The sequence below is a fragment of the Lingula anatina genome, chromosome 7, assembly GCF_051362555.1.
Source record: "Lingula anatina isolate TDL-2025a chromosome 7, LinAna3.0, whole genome shotgun sequence".
NCBI lineage: Eukaryota > Metazoa > Brachiopoda > Lingulata > Lingulida > Lingulidae > Lingula > Lingula anatina.
Genome location: NC_141773.1, coordinates 22501966 through 22522261, shown reverse-complemented (window position 1 = coordinate 22522261; position 20296 = coordinate 22501966). Strand labels below are relative to the sequence as shown.

The 20296-nt window shown below is 35.9% G+C and overlaps 4 protein-coding genes and 1 non-coding gene across 5 annotated transcripts; 3 read left to right on the top strand and 2 right to left on the bottom strand.

Annotated features, from left to right (window-relative positions):
- Positions 1–146: 146 nt before the first annotated feature.
- On the top strand, positions 147–219 carry Trnar-ccg (transfer RNA arginine (anticodon CCG)). Its single transcript has one exon. It is a non-coding gene; the product is annotated as a tRNA-Arg (tRNA).
- A 276-nt stretch (positions 220–495) lies between these two features.
- Positions 496–6060, bottom strand: LOC106161253 (myosin-2 essential light chain). The gene is made up of 6 exons (XM_013538152.2): positions 5913–6060; positions 5783–5810; positions 3438–3578; positions 2391–2555; positions 1767–1844; positions 496–1469 (listed from the first exon to the last, which is right to left on the bottom strand). Exons 1-6 carry the CDS (start codon positions 5922–5924, stop codon positions 1441–1443), a joined length of 453 nt encoding a protein of 150 aa, XP_013393606.1. The 5' UTR covers positions 5925–6060; the 3' UTR covers positions 496–1440.
- Positions 6061–6124: 64 nt separating this feature from the next.
- Positions 6125–9735, top strand: LOC106161251 (sorting nexin-10A). Its single transcript, XM_013538151.3, has 6 exons — positions 6125–6303; positions 6895–6981; positions 7305–7405; positions 7725–7817; positions 8231–8392; positions 8879–9735. The coding sequence occupies exons 1-6, from the start codon at positions 6289–6291 to the stop codon at positions 8955–8957; spliced, it is 537 nt and encodes a 178-aa protein (XP_013393605.2). The 5' UTR covers positions 6125–6288; the 3' UTR covers positions 8958–9735.
- A 747-nt stretch (positions 9736–10482) lies between these two features.
- LOC106161246 (flavin reductase (NADPH)-like) lies at positions 10483–14265 on the top strand. Its single transcript, XM_013538146.2, has 5 exons — positions 10483–10637; positions 10850–10984; positions 11378–11585; positions 12049–12213; positions 12561–14265. Exons 2-5 carry the CDS (start codon positions 10850–10852, stop codon positions 12710–12712), a joined length of 660 nt encoding a protein of 219 aa, XP_013393600.2. The 5' UTR covers positions 10483–10637; the 3' UTR covers positions 12713–14265.
- LOC106151288 (uncharacterized) lies at positions 13170–18348 on the bottom strand. Its single transcript, XM_087016878.1, has 6 exons — positions 18197–18348; positions 17975–18012; positions 17345–17539; positions 16749–16855; positions 15400–15544; positions 13170–14967 (listed from the first exon to the last, which is right to left on the bottom strand). Exons 2-6 carry the CDS (start codon positions 17994–17996, stop codon positions 14708–14710), a joined length of 729 nt encoding a protein of 242 aa, XP_086873004.1. The 5' UTR covers positions 17997–18012; positions 18197–18348; the 3' UTR covers positions 13170–14707.
- Between the last annotated feature and the right edge of the window lie 1948 nt (positions 18349–20296).

Below are 20296 nucleotides of genomic sequence, written 5' to 3'. Positions count from 1 at the left end.
TCCAAAAGTTTTAATACTTTTAACAGGTTTTAATTTGACAAACAAAACAAGCACATTAAACCTAAAAACTCATGTTAAGCGTGACCTATATTTGTAATTTTGCCTCAAGAAACTGTACGAAAATTTGACCCACTTCTTGGCTGTACGTCCCCGTGGCCTAATGGATAAGGCATCGGCCTCCGGAGCCGGGGATTGTGGGTTCGAGTCCCACCGGGGACGGAATAAATTTTTCATTCATAAATGTGTCCAGAATTGCAATTAAATTGAATTTGTTCCTTTATTAAATGTATTTATTTATCCTGCGCCCCCACGCTGTGCGCCCCGGTACTTTTCTACAAAAGACATCCCTAAAATGCCCTATCCTATTATTCCTACCTTAAACCCTTGTTAGAAAGATTTTTAAACTAATAATTGGAGAAAGTAGTAAGGTCACATATGAGAAGTTGGGAGTAATTAGACCTCAATTATGAATGAGAACAATGAATCTGAACAAGATCACTTTGAATAATAACATTTTATCTCTTGAAACATTTATTAAGAGATAAATCTCCTTTATTTGATGTTCTAACAAATGATATTAATGTCACTCTATGACAATATCTCTTCCGAGCTCAGAAAGTTTGGGAAGCTATAAATACGTGGTTATAGAGACCTATAAGTATTTGCACCCTCATCTCATAAATATTCACATATTGGCTAACAAAGGAATGTTAGTAACTCATCAATCACTCAAAAACTACTTGCTGGGTAATAATCCACCAGCATCTCGAGTTTTTCTTCTAAACTTAACCATATCTCCTACCAGTTTTCACACACACAGCATTATAGTATAAAATTTAATACAGATCCATTAAATGTAAAAATATTTCTTCTAAAGTTTACATGGGGGAAAAGTAGCTTAACTGTTCCAAGAGGGAGACTGTAAAAGCAATAAATGGTAATCTTTCCATAAAATTCACCAGGACTACAGACATTATTTGCAGCCAAGTTTGATAAAACATCAAAATTTCCTCATCTCATGCTGTTAAAATGCTTTGCACAACTAAATTTGTTATTTTTTTTTCAAATTTCTTTGCCTTTTCATCAATAGCAAATACTTTGTAACTTTAAGTTTAACTTCTGTTTTCTTCTTAACCAAACAGTCACACTGCAAATAGTTTGAATTCCACCCATTGCCATACATCCAGTAAATATCTTCTTCTGTGCAGCATTATAAGTGTAAACAATTCACAAACCAAGGTCGTACACAGTATTCCCAATTTGCTGTAAGCTGACAAGCTTGGTTTGCTGCTCGTCTAAACAGGATTCTGTAGGATAACCATTTTGACAGTAGACTGGAGGAGATATTCTTTTAGGTTATGCTTAAGAGGATGAGGTTAAGCGCATTGTCATTTTATTTTTCTTAAGATCAGTTTGTGAACTATTGTACTAGAGTCTCTTCTAGCCAGCCATTACCATTTTCACAAATTCTGAAAGTAAAAGATAAAACTATGAGGTTTATGTGTAATCCCAGAAAGAAATGTAATGTCATTAAGGTATGGTAATGAAAATCCATTATTTTGAAATTCAACAGATTTTGTTGCATGTAGTACTACATAGATTGGACTGATCTTAAATAAAACTGAACTCCAAAATTGATATTTCAATGATTAATTACTAAGAAAGTAATTAATAACTTAGTCTGCTGGTCAGGATATAGATTCTGAATGTTTCACTCATGTAACTGCATTGCAAAACAAGTTAAAGAATTCTGACAACACACATACCTTCATAGTTAACATTTCCTTGTGAGTCCTCCATGTTCTGCAGCAGTTGCTCCACTTCCTCGTCACTTAATTTCTCACCTGAAAATCAATAGCGACCAATAAATACCACCAATGATTCATGATGCACGATGTGTAACAACAGCTTGATGAGCAAAAAAAAAAAAAAAAAAAAAAAAAAAAAAAAAAAAAAAAAAAAAAAAAAAAACTGATTTTTTTATATTTGTCATGATTGTAATAACAACTCCACTTGAACTCCATATCAGGTGACAAGAATTTTCCATATACATATATATTTTTTTTATACTGACTACAAGGAAGTGTTCTTTTATCATATTTCTTCAGACTTTTAACTTAGTGCCTTGTGGTTGTGCTTGCTGTGACAATAGTTAAACAGTGGTAACAATATCCCATTTAGACGTCAGCTACATTTATAGTGGGACAATTGTTAAACATTTTTAGAACAATATTGCAAAGTCAATTTCAAGAAGTAAGCTGTCAGATTCAAAAGGTCTAAGAAACCTCTCCAGAAATTAAATTTTTGTAAAACAGACCCCTGTTGTGCCTTAAAATCTCTCTTCATTTGACACAAGACATGCATAAAAACTTCTTAACAAGCACACATACCTAGTGAAGACAAAAGATGCCTCAGTTCAGCTGATCCAATAAAGCCGTTCTGGTCCTTGTCAAATACTTTGAACCCCTCTATGAAGTCCTCTGCTGTGGTTGTGTCCTGGTTTTTCATGACAGTCTGTAGAATGGGGATGAACTGCTCAAAACTGACCCTCTGGTCTGGAATATGTAAAGTATTTATATTTTCATGAACTCATGACTTTAAAGGGATAATAACTCTTCGTTTCGGCCCAAAAAATGAATTTTCCTGGATTAAACAACAATTTTCCCATACTTACCAATGGTTAATGAATCCATTTTTACATTCAAAGTTAGTCCCTGTTTTTTTTCTAAAATGTTTGGTTTTTTGTTAAAATCTCTTAAGAGATTTTAACAGAGTATAGCCATCAATGGGAGTCACGTGGTCTAAAGATAAGCTCAAAAATCAGAATAATAGCCATAACTGCCGTTTTTGTGGTAAAACAGAATATATTATATTTCTATGAGTTATTCACAATGTTTTTATTGTGGAATATAGATCTCATACAAAGAGTTATTATCCCTTTAACTGATTTTCATGACAGTTTATAGAATCAGGATAGTCTGGTCTGCAACAGGCAATGTGAAAACATTTCATTATTTGTTGCACATTTTCAAAAGTTAAGTGGTCCAATCATTCTACTTTGGAGTGGCCAAAACTACTAGTAAGTGGTCATTTTATTCTAGTTATAATACGTAATTTGACAACTTAAAATTTTGGAAATAAGCTTTCTGGACACTAAAAATAGGTCATTTGTTTAAGTGCCTTAATAGCCATTACCTCCAAGATATCTATTACTCAGTTAAATTTTTAGTTATCGGAGGGGTAAATAATGGGGTCACTTAGACTTGAATATGAAATCAAACCTTTAAACAAGTGTCAATTTTTCACCCAAAAAAGGGGAAAAAATCAACTAATCTTTAATTTCCCTTTTAATTCGTATTCAGCATTTTGCCAAAATGGTTTACAATGAGGGGAGCCAAAGGTTATTAAAGAAACTGATTATCAAAATGACTTCCAACCTGGATCCTCTTGGAAGACGCACTTCTTGACGTCGGCCTCAGTTGGGTTCTGTCCCATGGCACGGAGGACATTGCCGATTTCTCCAGCATAGATCTTCCCATCTCCCCTGTTGTCAAACAGGTTGAACGTCTCCTGCAGATCTGAAAGATGAAATACTAAAATTATACGAAGTCTGACTATGTTGGACAACAGACATCATCCAGGAAATGCATGTTGCTTTAAAAAAAAATAAACTGCTGTGTTTGAAAACAAAAAAGTGATACCCTTTCCAGGTACACTTAATCATGAAATTTCCTGTAGTCAAAGAGCAAGGTATATTAACCTAATGATGATACCTGTTTGTACCTTCTTAATGTGTGTGAGAGGTATGACACAAACAACCCCAAGATTGTGCTTATTCTAAACAACACATATGGACCACTTTTTCTTCTAAAATCTTTTATCTCCACAAAGTCCATATGCAGGTTTAAACCATGATTGCTATGGAGAGGATTATCATCTTTGAGTAAATCATATCATATATTCTAATACTCTAGAGTGGACTGTGGTACTGCAAATATACCAGAAAGCATGGGAGTCGTGTAACATAAACAAGGTGCCATTACAGCAAGTCAAAAGGTCAAGAACACAAATACCAGCCCATAAAATTCTGAATGCAATCAAAATTTCTAAAGGGGGTCACTTGAATATGAGCTGAAGAGAAAGGTATGGGTGTATGAAGCTTGTTTTAACAACCTAGTAATGACTACAATGAGGTCTTTGGAAATGGTACATAAAATTATCATCCGGCAACCACTTATGTAGTAATTCCACTATAAAAATTCTACACAGGTTAGTGAAAGGCTCCTCTCTCTTTTGCCATATTCTTTAGACCAAGGTAAATTGTGGAAGGTATTTACAGAAAATCTTGTAAACAAGTGTAAGCCTGTTGTATGTTTGTAAATGCTGATAAATCGAAATCAGCCATGGATATGAAATTAAAAAGAACAGATGTACGCAAAATGTAAATTTCCATATAAATATGGTATTGTATGTGGGCCCTTGTATGTTAGCTTGGCACCATCAGCATTAATTTCTTCTGTCAGTCTTCCATATTGACTTTATAAAGTACAAACCAGAATGAGAGTGGTTTTCACTAAGCCCTAAAAGCTCAAGCCTGTTTTAAATGGACTCCATACTTCAGCTAAGCAGCACAAGGTGCACTCAAATTTCTTCAATTTCCATAAGTCAATAGCCCTCAAGATCCAAAACAGTTAACTTGTTTGTAATCACATAATTAATACTTAGGGTTAAAACAGGTCTTTTTTCTTCTCCTGCACAAACTTGTGATTCATGTCTCAACAATGCCTGGTCTTAGTATTGTGGTGTACACATTTATATTTATAGCACAAGCTGTTACATGAATCATGCCATAACTGTGGTTTTAATGACTGCACTGCTCAGTGGTGAGGTATTAAGATAAGAATTGGTATGCTGCTCTACCCATGCCTTTGTATACAAGTATAAGTTATAAGTGCTATCATGAAGCAGGTGGTTTGGGAGATTTGGGGGGGGGGGGGGGGGAGGATGTAAATAAATTCTTCATGGGTATACGTATGAACTGGTTGCTGTCATTTTTTCCCTGTTTTTTTAAAATAAATCTAAGTTATCTTTTAATTAAATACATGCTATCATCAAAATTATTCTTCTTATCAATGGCCTAATTAGTCATAATTGGCACACCTAATCCTTGCCTGTATAAAAACAAATCAAAGTCACAGACATGCAAATTAATTCCTATTCAATATCAGATTTATCTTTAAAATAAAAGTGATTGGGTTTACAAGTTATAGAACAGTATCACTGCCACTGATAGTAACACCACTGATGATGATTCAGTAATAGTAAGAATAATATCCCCAGTAATGACACTGCAGTATACACAAAGCCTTTTCACAAAGGCAAAGACTAATTTATTAACATTAAATTCAATTTTCATTATATTAAGCTGAGAGTGAATGACAGCAGAAACCAACCCATTTGTATGGTCTCCACATTTTTGAAAAAGTTGTCACAACCATAACACTCTGCCAGTGGCAGTGCAGTGGAAGCAATGACTCATTTTCCACATTTTACTTCAGTTTGTACCGCTCCAAGTCACAACTTTTCGACTTAACAGAAAACCATGCATAAAACTGATGCACCGAGGGTTTCAGGTGTTTAATAAGACCACAGAGATCCGCGCTCAAATAACACTGGGTACAATAAACACCCCATTTTCATTCAAATAGGTGTGGCTAAATGAACGCGCCGAGCCAGACTAAGTGACCTACTTAAGAAGGTAGAAAAGTGACATTTAACTTACCAAATATCTGATCGTCAGTAAGCTTTGTCTGAAAATAGAGAAAAATAAAGTATAGCGTCACTCATATAAGAACAAAAGACGCTGAACATTTCTAAAATCTCAATAAATTCCAATACAATGAAGGACCTACCGTTTTAGCCATCTTAACGGAAGTGTATGCTGATCAACTCACAGCTTATTCATGTGCGACAGAAAATAGTGCGAAGTCATACTCTTTAAAATCACTACGCTTAATTCAATGAACAAGACCTTGACATTTACGTGTCACGGCGTTTACTTTGACAAAGTGCGCATATTTTTACTTTGAAAAAGAAAGTAAATTATCAGAATAAAGCCGTTTGTTTCAAAGAGTTTTTGTTTTTCTGTTATTGAAGCACTCTGACTTTTCTTTCGTTCCTCAGTGTTGTCAACATCCGGTTTCACCCGGAAGCAAGTTGTGAATGAATGAATGATGACTGCTGGCGCAGTGTAAGAAAGTAATTTTTGTGTAGAATTTGGGGGCAACCATGGATACTACCAGGGTAAGGTTAGGTGAACTTTAAAGTATAGTCTTGTCATATTTTGAACAAAAATTGTAAGTGATTTTGCACTGTTACAGCTGTATGCTAGTTTGAGATACTGCCAGACAGATGTTTGCAGCATTTAAAAATGAAATGTGGCGTTTCAACTTTTGTTACCTGTAAGTGTAATTTCGCTTTCCTCAGGTTTTGGTCTTATACAGTATGAAGTTAGTAACTTGAATGTTAGGCCAAAAAACTGAAGCAAGAATGAGGGATGACGGAAACCACAAGATATATAAATAAATAAATAAATAAATAAATAAATAAATAAATTTTCTTGCTCAGCATTTCTCAGAGTCATTGTTTATACTAGTACCTGGTAAATTATTGTATCTTATTCCAGCAAATTATGGTCATGTGTCCTAAAGTGCTCTCGGGCTGCTCATCTTGATCTCAAATTCAGTCAAATATATTGTGCCATCACTTTCAGGGACAGACACAGACTCTTTTTGTTCAATTTCTCGCTGATAAAGGGTATAATAGTCTTAATATACATTTGTATTGGAACATATGTAAAAAGGATTAGTGAAAATATGGCATTTAATGTTTCAGAATTTTACCAAGGTGACGGTGAGGAATCCAGTGACACATGATCAAGAAGAGACAGGAAAATACACATCATATGAGATACTTCTTGAGGTTGGTAAATTATTGAATACATTTTTTTAGTCTCTCTTCTTCCTTTCCTTGCAACACATGGTCTGATATCCATATTGGCATTGTTAAATGTATGTGTTTATTATTTCCTGCAGTTGTTTGTCCATCTGCATCACAACCACTATTACGTTAAGTTAAAAAAAAAATTGATCTGTTAAGGCTGCTGCCCCTTTCCCACTGTCATCCCGTAAATTTTAGTGAATAAGGTATATATATGTGTATTTGTAAGTTTGTATGAATGTGTGAGTGAATGTGTTTGTGTTTACATATTCATGTATTATTTTGAAACATATTTTTCATTTTAGACTTCCAGTATTGCATTCTCCCACCCATCATCAGTAGTAAGAAGGAGATACAGAGAGTTTGACTGGCTGAAAAAACAGCTCAAAATGAATCATCCTTTCCAGTAAGTTGTCCTAGAACTATGCTGCATGAGAAAAATTTATTTGTATTGGATTTATTATGTAATGTGTATGTAACTAGAACTTCAGAAAAAAAAGTCAGGAGATTGAATTGGTTACAAATGCCCTAAAGCAACACAGATTTTAGTTTAGGTGATTGGAGAAATAAGTGATTTTTTATTTTGTTCCTTTTTTAACCACACGTGAAAATGAGCTTGCATATGTCCAGTTGTACCTACTATTAGTATGCATATGCACCAGCAAATACAAATTAACCAAGGTAAAAAGTAATTGATTTGTTTAATATCTTATAATTGTTTGCAGCTCCCCACCGAGTCTTCCTCCTAAGAAATGGGACAAATTTGAACCCCACTGCATAGTTGATAGATGCAGAGGATTAGAACAGTTCCTCAAAGAGTGAGTTATACCATTTACTTGGATTAAAAATGTAGTTTTAGTTTAGAAGATAAGTAATTTAAATGTCCTGGCTTCCAAAACCGTTTTTCCAAACATTTCTTGTGCAAGGTTGACTCAGTACAGAAAAGCTAAAAAAAGAAAATTAAATTAAATAAAAAGATAAATAAATTATGAGTGACTGGTGAGATGTCATTAAACAAGATTTAGAAATTTAATCAAATCATTTCCTTACCTTATCCATCCTCAATTGCTCCTGTTGGAACAGGTGGGTCACAGATCTCCACAACAACACTGCCCTATACGAATCATTACTAAAACCATTACCATAGCAAGTATACTAGCTATGTATATTCTATGCCCTCATTGTTTTAAAATGAGCATGATCTTTGAGTAGCTGTTTTTTCCCTTTCCAGGTGTTGTTCCCAGACAGTTTACCTGTCGGACAGTTTATTCCACCTGTTCCTGCAGTCGTCACTGTCCACCAATGAGATGATGCATGTGGTGTACGGGAAAGGCAATGACAGGAGCGTCCTGGACGAGATTCTACACTCTGGATGTGCCTTTGACAACTCCCAGTGAGTTTCTTATTTCTCTTATTTGAAGAATGAGATGTCCGTTAATTGTTTGATTTGATATATGTCTTATATAGTCTTGACTAAAGTTGCTAAGCAGCAGTGAAAACATAAGACAATAAATAATTCTAATTAGATTTTCTGGTAGTATAAGATACTAGAAAATGTCTTATTTTGTCATTTCTCATTTATATCCTATTTATACAAGTGAAATATGCTGCATGCATGTTCATGTGGTAAAGTATGATAATGTAGTGCAGAACCACCTATATGTTGGGTGTCACCATATAGGTGCTGTATATTTGGCCACCGGCCAGTCATATCAGTAAACTTGATGTCTGGAGACTGCACATTCAGTATTCAATTTGTGATCACCACAACAGGTGGTATTCTAAAATAGGGATTTTCCTTGCCCTCTCAAGATGATTATATAATTATTTATTCATAGTGTGTTATTTTCCTATGAAATTGCTATTCTTTATATCCCAGTTCTGGCAACCCAGGAACATCCAGCTCAATAAACACAGAGTGCGAGGTCATTGTACACAGAGAAGAGGACGCTACGTAATCATGTGACCAGATCACATGATAGTCATGTGATCAGTATCAATGTGCCATTTACGGTTACAAGGGACCAGTATAAGATATAAAGCCTAGATAGGATGAGGCAAACAAGGCACTTGCTTCTTCTGAAAAAATTCTCCACATTTTGTTTGCTGATACTGGTCTGTGAAGCATGGTCAACTGATGATGGTCATTTGTGATCCATCCCCCCTGGGTCAATTTAACATTCCAAAGTGTATATTGGTCACAAATGCTAAAATTCTTGCAATAACTTGTTTTTGGAATGAAAGCCAATTTAACATTGTATGATTAATATTAATTCATTGTGCAAAAATATGAATTTCTTCCAAATTTCTTAACTGAACAAATGTTACCTAGTACACTCTTAAATTTTATTATTCTTTTTTTGTCTGTTGCTGATTTTTAAAACTTAATATATTATTGAATTTATTCTTTATTTGTTGAATTCATACGTTCAACTAGTCAAATTAGCAATTCCCATCTTTATCTTAAGGTGACTTGTATAAGGTGTCACATTTTACACATATTTTGATTGAGCATCTGCTTTTATCTTTCTTAATTTTACTCATACTGTTTTAATGTGCAATTTTCTCATGTTGCAATAATACGTTTTATCCATTTATCATAAAATCAAAATAACTTGTTGTGTCGTCTGTGAATTTTTGTGTTTTGGTTATTTTAGTGATTAGTTATTGTATGTAGAGCAAATGTATACACTTGTAAATAAGATGTATAACAATAAAACTATGAAAATCTTTCAAGTAATATTGTTTTGTTTTCATTATTATTTGAAAATAAAAAAGAATATTTAGATGGATAGCATAGGAGACGAGGAAATGAAGCATATACAATGTATTTTTCCGCGGACACGAACTATTTTTAAAAGGCCATAGATAGGTCATAAGCAAAGGGTTGCATTCCCAGAACGTCTTACAGAACATGGAAGATATATATATGCGGAATCGTTGATCTTTGCAAACCAAAGGTACAAAGATTGGACAATCTCTTCCTAATGAAGTAGAGGAATAGAATGGGCTGTTGGAGTATGTTATGTTAAATAGTGTGTAAGATAAGACGAGCGATAAGTACGTTCCGCATCATTTATTCGAGGTAAAATATAATTTCAAGTATAAGGGGACGAGTTATACAGAGATTAATGTATGTTAAAAAATGGATTTGTTTTTATTGCCAATTTTATTTTCCAGTTGTGTTGGTGGGAATTTTGCCGTGTGTTTCTAAGACACCAAGAGCAGAAGGGGGCGGATTGCGTTACCCCAAAGAGGGTACACATTTCTTTCCCTTCACCAGGGCTACAGATTGACGTTTCACAAAATATTCACAGATATATCTCTGACTAATTCTTACCATATTTTCATACTGTCCAGAGAGAATTTTTGCATGGAATTAATGTCATCACTGAGCTGGCCCCTAGTATAAATAGAGCAATGTTTATAATGACTTGCGTTATCCTCACTAACACTGCGTAAACTATAGTGTTTGCCGTTCAGATTGGGTGGCGGTGGCTATATATATATACAGTGACGGCACGGATAGAGGTGTCTGTAAACTCTCGCCAACGTATAGGCCCCTACCATTGAATGCGGAGATAACCCGTAATACCTGATCACAGTTAGGAACAAAAGAAACAAGAATAGAAACTGAGGTATGCTGCTATCTGAAACGTTCTCTCTCTCTCTCTCTCTCTCTCTCTCTCTCTTTGAAGTAATCTGGAACTGCAGACTTCTGATGTACTGTAACACCATATAAAGATCTCCATTTTGTATCAGAAATCCCTTGATGGGAAAGGATGGGAGCTCCCCAACCCCACTCCCTGCAGCCTGTAGCCACTAACTGTGACTACTTTACTATTTTCAGATGAAGCTGTTTGTTCTCGGCGCCACTGGTGGATGCGGCAAGGAGCTGGTCAAGCAGGCCCTGGAAGCTGGACATCAAGTGACCGCAGTGGTCAGAAACCCGGACAAGGTCAAAATGCGGGACGACAACTTAACGGTAAAAGACAGTCTGTTCTTGTTCTAAGATTGCAATGAAATACAGTGGAATAGATAAGTAAATTTCGTGTTAAAAATCAGTATTTAACAGGTTGGACTTTTCTTTGACTAGGATCCCCTACTAAGACTGCATTCCCACAGATTTAGATCGATCCATCTGGATAGACCTAACTCCCTGGGGGTTCACGCTAAATTGCTGTCAGCCGAGCGCGCACGAAAGTTAATTACCCCTTTATTAATATTATGATATTTTTATGATGGTGACAGGTGCCTAATGATAGTGATTTCTACAACAACAAACTAATATCAGTAATAATATGGATGTTGATCAAACTATAATAGTAAAAACGACGATATTAACTGACTTCTAAAGAAAACTAAATCATGCTTTCAGATAATCAAGGGGGACGTCTCAAGCGAGGCCTCACTGGCTGACGGGATGAAGGACCAAGACGCCGTGATTTCGTGCCTCGGCGCCATGCCTACTGAGGACACCAAGGCCAAGTTTACCTTCTTCTCGGACTCCATACGGGTCATCGTAGGCGCCATGAGAGCGGCTGGGGTGGACAGACTCGTGTGCATTACTGCCTGGTGTACTGTACGTAAGTCTCCAAAGTTTCAGATATTACTGGTCACTTTATTGTCGGAGATAAGTCAGCCATAGCAAACGTGTAAAAGGTGTATGCAGGTACGGTTTGGGGTGATGTGTTCAAAATAACCGATTTTTAGGTAGGAAAAGTCCGCTTTGAATCCAAGGTTGAGTTGGGTTAATTTCATGTCATTTCTCAAGTTTGGCCAGTTAACGGGGTAAAAAGTCGTTTTTTGTCAGAAAAAACTTTGTATGTGCTAGCTAGAGGCCCAATACAACTCTACGTACTCTGCGTGCCCCAAGTCAAAGCCTAGTCTGCATCTATTTTTTTTTTACTTATTTGAATAAAACAAAGGTGCATGGTTTTTAAAATTAACAACAAAACTGAATCACTGATAAACCAATAATATGGTGTCTTTTTATGTCAATCATGCAACTGGTGTACCTTTTCACCGTAGTTTTATTTGGTTATCCAGGAGTTCCAGAGGCCCCCGAGAGAATCAAGTCTTTCTGGTACCCGTCCTACGTGGGCGTTGTCACGGAGGACCAGGGAAGGATGGAGAATTATCTGGCCGAGGAGGCCAAGGATATCCGCTACACGTGCGTGAGACCCCCAGAACTGAACGAGGAGCCTCTCTCTGGTGAGTGGCTGGACATGAGGGTGTTTTCTTTTTAAATTTCATTTATTTTGTTTAGATGCCAAGACGAAATTGTCTTTTGTGCCTGGATTTCTTTTTTTTTGTGAAATCACTGTTATTTATAAACTTTTTGACAAAATGTGAGGACATTTCTTAAAGCTGCAATCCTCGTTTTACTGCAATCGCTTCGCAAAGTAGACTACATGTTTACTGAAACGAAAAGAGCGCTAGTGTAAATACTCCACGTATGATAATTTTTCAGATAATGTCACAATAGCCTTTCATATCAAATAAAAATGTTGTTTCACTCTTTACAAATTTTACAAAATGACTAATCTTCATTATGACAGGCAAGCCGATCATAGCAAAGGAGGCGTACTGTATAGATCTGAACGAAGGCTTGATTGGGATTCCTAGGGCCAATGTCGCCTGTTTTATGCTGTCCATGTTAACTACGACCGTGTGGGACTGGAAGGGTGTGGCCATAGCACTGCAAAAGTGAACCCCGCCCGAGCTTAAGTTTCTGACACTAGCATCCGAGAAAAACAGAGGGTCTGTTGCCCAAAACGACTAACAAAACAAAGAAGTAAACCATCGGCCCTAACAAAGACCGCTAAGACTTATAAACGACTGTTATATTCATTCATTAAACTCTTCCTATTTAATAAAGCCATTAGATCAAATCTGATACAATGATATTTACTTTCAGTGAGCCAAGAAACGTGTGCCAAAAACAATTCTTGTCTGGCGCTCGATCGTTGAAAAAAAGAAAACGCACCAAAACCGATATTGGTTAGTCTTATCTTTATTTTCGGGTCTCCAAGTCATTAAGCAGACATCAAAAAAGAAAAATAAGTATAACAAAATAAATAAAGACACAAAGTACACAGTAGGCCTAATAAGAAACGCAGTAGGACTCCTACCGACCTCTTCGTGATAAAACAAGTCAACACTAATAATCCGACCATTATTCCATCTTTTATTTACTCTTTCAAAGTGTTTTCTAACACATTAGCCATTATAATCCAAACTCTGATATATTATTTTTACTTAAAATGCTATACCATCACCGGGCATTGTGCAAAATCACATTTTCCCTAAAAGTAACCTTCTGCCGGTATTCTGCTGAATTTCACACTGCCAGAACACATTCACTTCCTACCAGTAAGACAAACATATCGAAATAACCTAGAGTTATTGTTGGGCTTGAGCCTCGGTTTTTAAATTATTATTTATTTATACTTTTCATTATTATTTGAAATATAAACGGTACGAACATTATATTGACACATAGCTACACTTTATCTCTTAAGCTTTCTAATGATACTTTTGCTTCATTGCTTCATTTCTACAAAAAAAAAAAAAAAAAAAAAAAAAAAAAAAAAAAAAAAAAAAGGTTATGGCCAGAAATATGAAGGACCACAGTAAATCATAATTATTACACATTGTTTTCGGTACAATTCTATTTTCTATAAGTCAAGCACATCTCGTTTTGTCGATACTTTGCTTTAAACGAGAATATTTTGAATATTGGCCTAACAAACTTAAAATGCAATTTTCAGATATTCCTCCGATCCATCTGAAATTAAGGTAGTGTCCTCGGCATACTGGCAAATCTTAACCTGTAATCTGTCCCCGCAAATTTTCTCAATTTTTTCTAACTATTAACCCCAGTATCTCTGCACATATTATGAATATACCCGGTGATATGAGTCAGCTTGCCAACACCCCCAACCTATTTGAAACGGTGTCGAGTTATCATGTGGAATAACACCTAGTTCAAAGTTCAAACTTTTTGTTCAAACAAATATTTTGATTATTTTTTCCAAATCAATCTTATTTTATTCAAACTCAATCAGCATTTAAGTCTTCGTCATGTTCTTCCATATAGTTCCTGACATCATACGGCCGTCTTATATTATTATCTACGGATTTTACACTGATGAATCCCTTCTGATCCCCATTTTCTATGTCTGGTTATATTGTTTTTAATTTAATAGTTCAATATTATGACATAATTTAATAAGAGGTATTCAATAATAATATTTTTAAATTCCCTCGGTTTGTCCCGTTGCAGCAATATTAATTTTTTGACTGATCTGAAGAATAATATCCCAAAATCCGGCCAAGAAAATTAAAAATTCTAAAGTATATCATGCGGGCGTGGTCTTTTCCTATCTTTCAATTGCCTAGCAGACCTTTAATTAAATATTACTTCTTCATGAGTGATGTTCTCAAGAATATTATTCCCCATGTCCCTTAATTTCTTATGTTATAGGTTTCGAGTAAAGGCATCATATTTGCATCTTTTAGATATTCTACTGTTTAACACATTTTGATAGATTTCACTTCCTTTAGAATTATATTTTGTTTGTTTATCTTGTTACCATAACATAATTGCCGAAAAAATATTCTGATTTGTTTAATTTATTTTTTTCTAATGAACGAATCTTACCGCTCTTACTTTCTTGAAATGGGACATTTCTGAGTTTTTACTTTAAGGAGGCACCTCGCAGGTAAACTCAAACACACTTGATTGGCCCCCGAAGCCGAAAATGGTCAATATATTGGCCCATAATAGGACACTGGGTGTGCAGGCAAAGGTCGTAGGGCGACGTTTTGGCCTCTTTTTGACCTCACCGACGGATAAGACCTCCTGTTTAACATCACTTTCGGTTTCACTTCTCGTTATCCTGGATAGAGACTCCGTTATTCGGGCACCGTGATCTTCTTCAACTGCCTCCGGTGGTTCGTTGACTGCAAGATAAATTGCAACAAACTGATGGTTAGCATAGTGATGTATTGTGAATCCTGCATGGTTAGGAAAATACGGGGAAAACGATTTACTATCAACAGGACGTGAAAATAATTTGCCCCCCCCCCCCCCGCACTAACGCTTTCCCATTATGGCGGTACGAACTTGCTGCATGCGGTCTCAGTGTGAGTGCTTTCATTCATTTTTTAGAGAACCACAAATCCGCTATTTCGTTTAGATTTGCTTATAGATCATGTTTTTGATAATAAAACAACAAACGTGATTTGGATTTCGCAATACTATATTAAATGCCGGAAGCACAAATACGCAGAGATAACAAAAAGGAATTCTCATTATAAGAATAGGAGGTCTTGTAAAGCCCAGAGTAACAGATCAGTAGTTTGGGTATCAGTTCGCTGGTGTGTCACTCTTACCTTCCCGTTTTCGTCTTCCTACCGTAGTAAAAGTCGACGGCGTTGCAAGCCCAATAAAATCACACTGGTTAGAAGGCGTACACGTCCACACAGGGATTTGGTAGTTATATTCAACCGTTATCCGACATAGTGCCAACACGAATGACTGAAAGTAAAACGCAGTGGTGGGAGTTGATAATCAAAAGGGTAAAGGTAAAGTAGCTTCATTACATGTCTTATGAAAAAATATGTAAAATAAATAGAGTACGGATTGAAAATAAAGTTCCTAGCTGTAATGTTGCAGCACGAGAAGAGATTTTGTAAATGTATGTGTTTCTCTTTGCTAAACGACTTTTAACTGTTCATTAAACAATGAACTCTTTGCCCAATAGAGGGTACCGGAGGAGACAGGATTGTGCCGGAAGTGACGTGTAGTGGTGTAAGACGTAGGCGTAGTGGTGTACCTGAGTGGTCATTTTTAGCTGGAGGTGAACGGGAGTGAAGACATGGGCTCAGAGAAAGAAGCAGTTTTCCCAACAACATACTGAGATAACACGTTTTTTGGTATTTTGGGCAGAAAATACTTGTAGAAATAATATGTATATGATATGAAAACGTGTTACGATACTTGAAGGTGCAAAATCTTGCTTAATTTGCAGTCAATTTGTTTTGAAATATATGCTGCATAATTATTTTTGGGTGCCTTATGGTTTGTGCTGTAATTTCAATTTACAATTGGCCAGCAAAAAAAATTGCGTTTTATTTTCATGCTTAAAATTGCTTACACTGTGCATATGATGCTCAGCCGACCTCTTAAAAACACGCCCAACACTTTAGTCAAACAGTTTTGCCCCTTAAACATCATATGTTACACATCATATATAAAAGATTGTCTACCAAGATTATCGAGGTTTGAACAACAGTGACAGAAATTGTAACTGATAAAGACTAATTCAACCAGCTTATCAGTTTTGTCTAGACTAAAGTCACTAACTCTAATCCAGTACATTAGAAAGAGATTAAAATCTGGGTTTTTACATTTATAAATATGTGATTTGTTTCATGTTCACCGTAAGAAGCACTTAATGCTAAGCTTAATATGTTTTAATTTTACAAGGAGCAAACTGCTTATGAATTGCCTGTGCGTGTGCATGTTTGTGCACACACACACATACACGTACAGTGCACACACATACACACGCACACAATACGCACACACATACTGCATGTTTTAACTGAACAAGCCCCAAACTGCTCAACAGTGCATGTGTGCATGTATGTGTGTGCATGTGTATGTGTAGGCGTGTGTTTGTGCGTGCACGTGTGTGTGTGACACTGATTGCATTGTATTGGTGATCCAGCAAACATACCGCCACGAATTGGGTCAAAGCCGCGTCCAGTCCCCAACCGGTCACCCCAATGCAGTCAATGGACTTGACTTCGCAGTCTTCCGCAACTTGGCAAGGTGTTCCTGTTACTACAATGAAATACAAGCCTGTAAAACTCCGTGAAGTTTTTCAAATGTGCAAAGAATGAACGTTAATCCCACCATGTTTATCACAAGCTGTATAACTACTCACATTTAAAACGAGAGAGACCGTATAAGCACGAAGAGAGAAAATATGGAATATAGAAAAGACGGTGCAGTTAATAACTCACATTCAGCTTAAATCCATTTTAATCAAAAGAGAAGGGTACATGTTTTAATATGCTTAAACGCTTCACTTTGACGAACGTCGGCTGCGCGCGGTGTTTTCCACATTAGTCTATTCTTTTTTTCTTGGGAGTAAAGATCACTTGGTCTTTTTTTCCACCACGGTAGGTTACATTTCTCTTTCATTGCATGTACATATTACATATATATTAAACAAAGGTTACAAATCATGAAAACTGAAAATTTTCAAAATAACAAATAATAGCAAATTTTACTCTAAACTGTTTCAATAGAATCGAGAAGATTACTTACTGGTCTGGCACGTTCCATTAGGCGATGGGTATGACGTCAGAGGGCAAAGACAGGCCTGTGTGGAGCGGGTTATTACCGAAAACAGCGGGTTTGTGACACATCTTGTGTTATCTCCGCAAGAAAGTGGTAAAGTTCCAACCGGTGCTGTACTCACACAAGCACTGAAAAGGCTCGTACTGTTATCGTTTGTATAGCCTGGAAGAAAAATTATACAGTTCCGTGTGCAGTGAATTCTATGGTTATATGCATAGTAAGTACAATCAGGAAATTTGTTGTTTGCATTTGCAATACCAAAAATATTCATTAAATATACCACGTTATAGGACACCAGAAACTACGAGCTATTTGTATTCTCTTTTCTGGACTTTGAATTTTCTGTTGTCATTCTTAACCTCTGCAACTTGGTACATGTGACATTGTAAGAGACGTCTTATGGGAAAAATGAAAAAAAAAAAAATAATGAAAAAGTGATTGATATATTAATTTTTGTAGAAACAAAACTTTTCGTTACAATCTTACCTGTTTGGGACACAATATGGTTGTCGAAATTTTACACTTCTCAACATCGAGATATCCATGACTAATAGAAGAAAATAGGTGAATAGCGTATGGCTATTCCACTGAACTTACCGACAAAGGCTGGTATATCCATAACGGAAAATGCTGATCTGAAACAAACAAAGGAATCAAAAAGTAATTTCCGTCGCATAAAAACCATAAAAACGTCCACCAACAAAGCGGAAAGATGGCAATTCTAATGTAATCTTCTTTTTTTTTTTGAAAATTCAGATGTCTTTGTGCAGTGCCTGTTATCCGATGAATTGTCAGAATCGTGTTGTATTTAACGAGTACCTCTGCAATTTTGTAAACGGATGGTGTCCCTTCCAACTTCTTCACGTATCAGTCGTCTTGACAAAGTGGCTCTCGCTAAAATAGAAGGTCGCTTATCTCTTGGCTGTCTTAACCGGTAAGCTTCGCTGGATGCGTCGCGTGCTTTAAAAGTTTATCAGTAGTAAACTGGGCGGTTTTGTTTATGCTAATTGCCGTCTTTAATGAATATGCTCTGAATTAATTACGATTCAATCTGCATATAGATATGAAGAAAATTCTTATCGTTTTACATAATGACCATTGGCAATGATAATGTAAGTAATGGACCACTTGATATCTGCCTGGCCAACTCGTAACTAGCAATCTTTTGCCTTCAGAATTTCAATCAAAGCGTAACATCTCTCTACTATCAAAAGGAACCATCGTCCAAATCTCAAATAATTCCTGTGTCAAGAAATTTAAAAAAAAGGTGATCATCAACCCCTTTAATCCCTGTCACTATTCTCTTTTTTATTTCCTCCCCGCCCCATTCCCTCTGTCACCTGTACTGGGTTTATCCTTCTTGTCGCACGGTATAGAGCATCCCAAGGAGTGCCTTTGACTGTTCCTCTGGAAACCCTGATTTGCATGCGTTTTTGCCATTTTCCATTCTCATAGGATGCTGACAATATCCTATTTTGACGACACGTCTGACAGACTAAGGTTGTAGATTGTGGATTGGGGAGGACGTCAAGGGGCATATATTTAGATTCAGAATTAAATCTTATTTCACACTAAAAGTACTGATTTCCCATATTCAAACGGGAAAATAATTCATTTAACAAGCGTTTAAATTGGACTAGCTCTTTATTGCAAAAACAGAGCGTCTTATATGAAAACGTGTTACGACACTTGAAGGTGCAAAATAGTGCTTAATTTGCAGTCAATTTGTTTTGAAGTATATGCAGCATCGACCGATAGCGCGTCAAAGAGCGTCAAGGGAAAAGAATTCCTGCTGAGGTGATTGTTGTCATGTGGAGTTTTTGCAAATATGTAATCTGATATGCCCATATCTATTTATTTTTGGGTGTTTATGGTATGTGCTGCAATTAAAGCGATCTTTGAGAGTCCTTGAAGAACCTTGTGAAAACTAGGAAGTAGTTCGCAACTGACAACTGAATCGTATATGGATTAAAAAAAAAGCTGAATATCACATTGAGGTCAAAGTCTACTAGTTCAAATGATTTTCTCTATTTTTAGGTATGTTATGAGCTTTACAAGATAAATTATGATTTTACGTCGAGAATTACCCAATGTAAGAAACAAGCGTAGAAGGATATATGCACCCGAAATCGTATTGCAAAAGTCGAGTTGAGGAGTTGAACAGTTGAGAAGAAGTTGAAGAACGAATGAGAACATAATAATATTATAAACAATCAATAAAAGCTTCAAGTTCCGCATGGTGCTCCAGAGTAGAAGAAATAGCATTTGTCTTAATATATATATATATATATATATATATATATATATATATATATATATATATATATATATATATAAAATGTAAATGTACTATTGAGTATATAATTAAAGTAGTCCTCCTAAATCATTGTTCAACGATTGTCTTACATACTCGGTGTAGCTCGTAGCCCCTCACGATGTCAAAATAATAATAATAATAGATAAATAAATAAATACAATTTTAAAAAACGCACGGACAATCGTATACGATTTCATCGCACGGCGCCCGTGGCAAATGTAAGCTATAAGCTAGGCTTTATCTATTACACGATTGTATCTGTCGCATTCACTTTGTGATACAGGTACACTTGATAATTATATTCCTCCTTGCCTTAATTTCATGTTTTTCATTAATGTACCAACTTTGGTGATTCGTAGACCCATATATTCACGTTTAATACTACAATATACTACTATATTTGCGACTGATTGTAAAGGTCTTTCCATCTATTTCTCAATCAGGACCGTCTAATCTTGGTCTCTTGATTGTGTTATTTGAACTACAGTTCATTTTCTGTATATGCCTAACTAAAACGACTGGCTATTTCGCATAAACCCAATATATATATGTATAATGTATACCTCTAAAGGATGTTTGTGCTTACTGTATGCTTCTTTCCC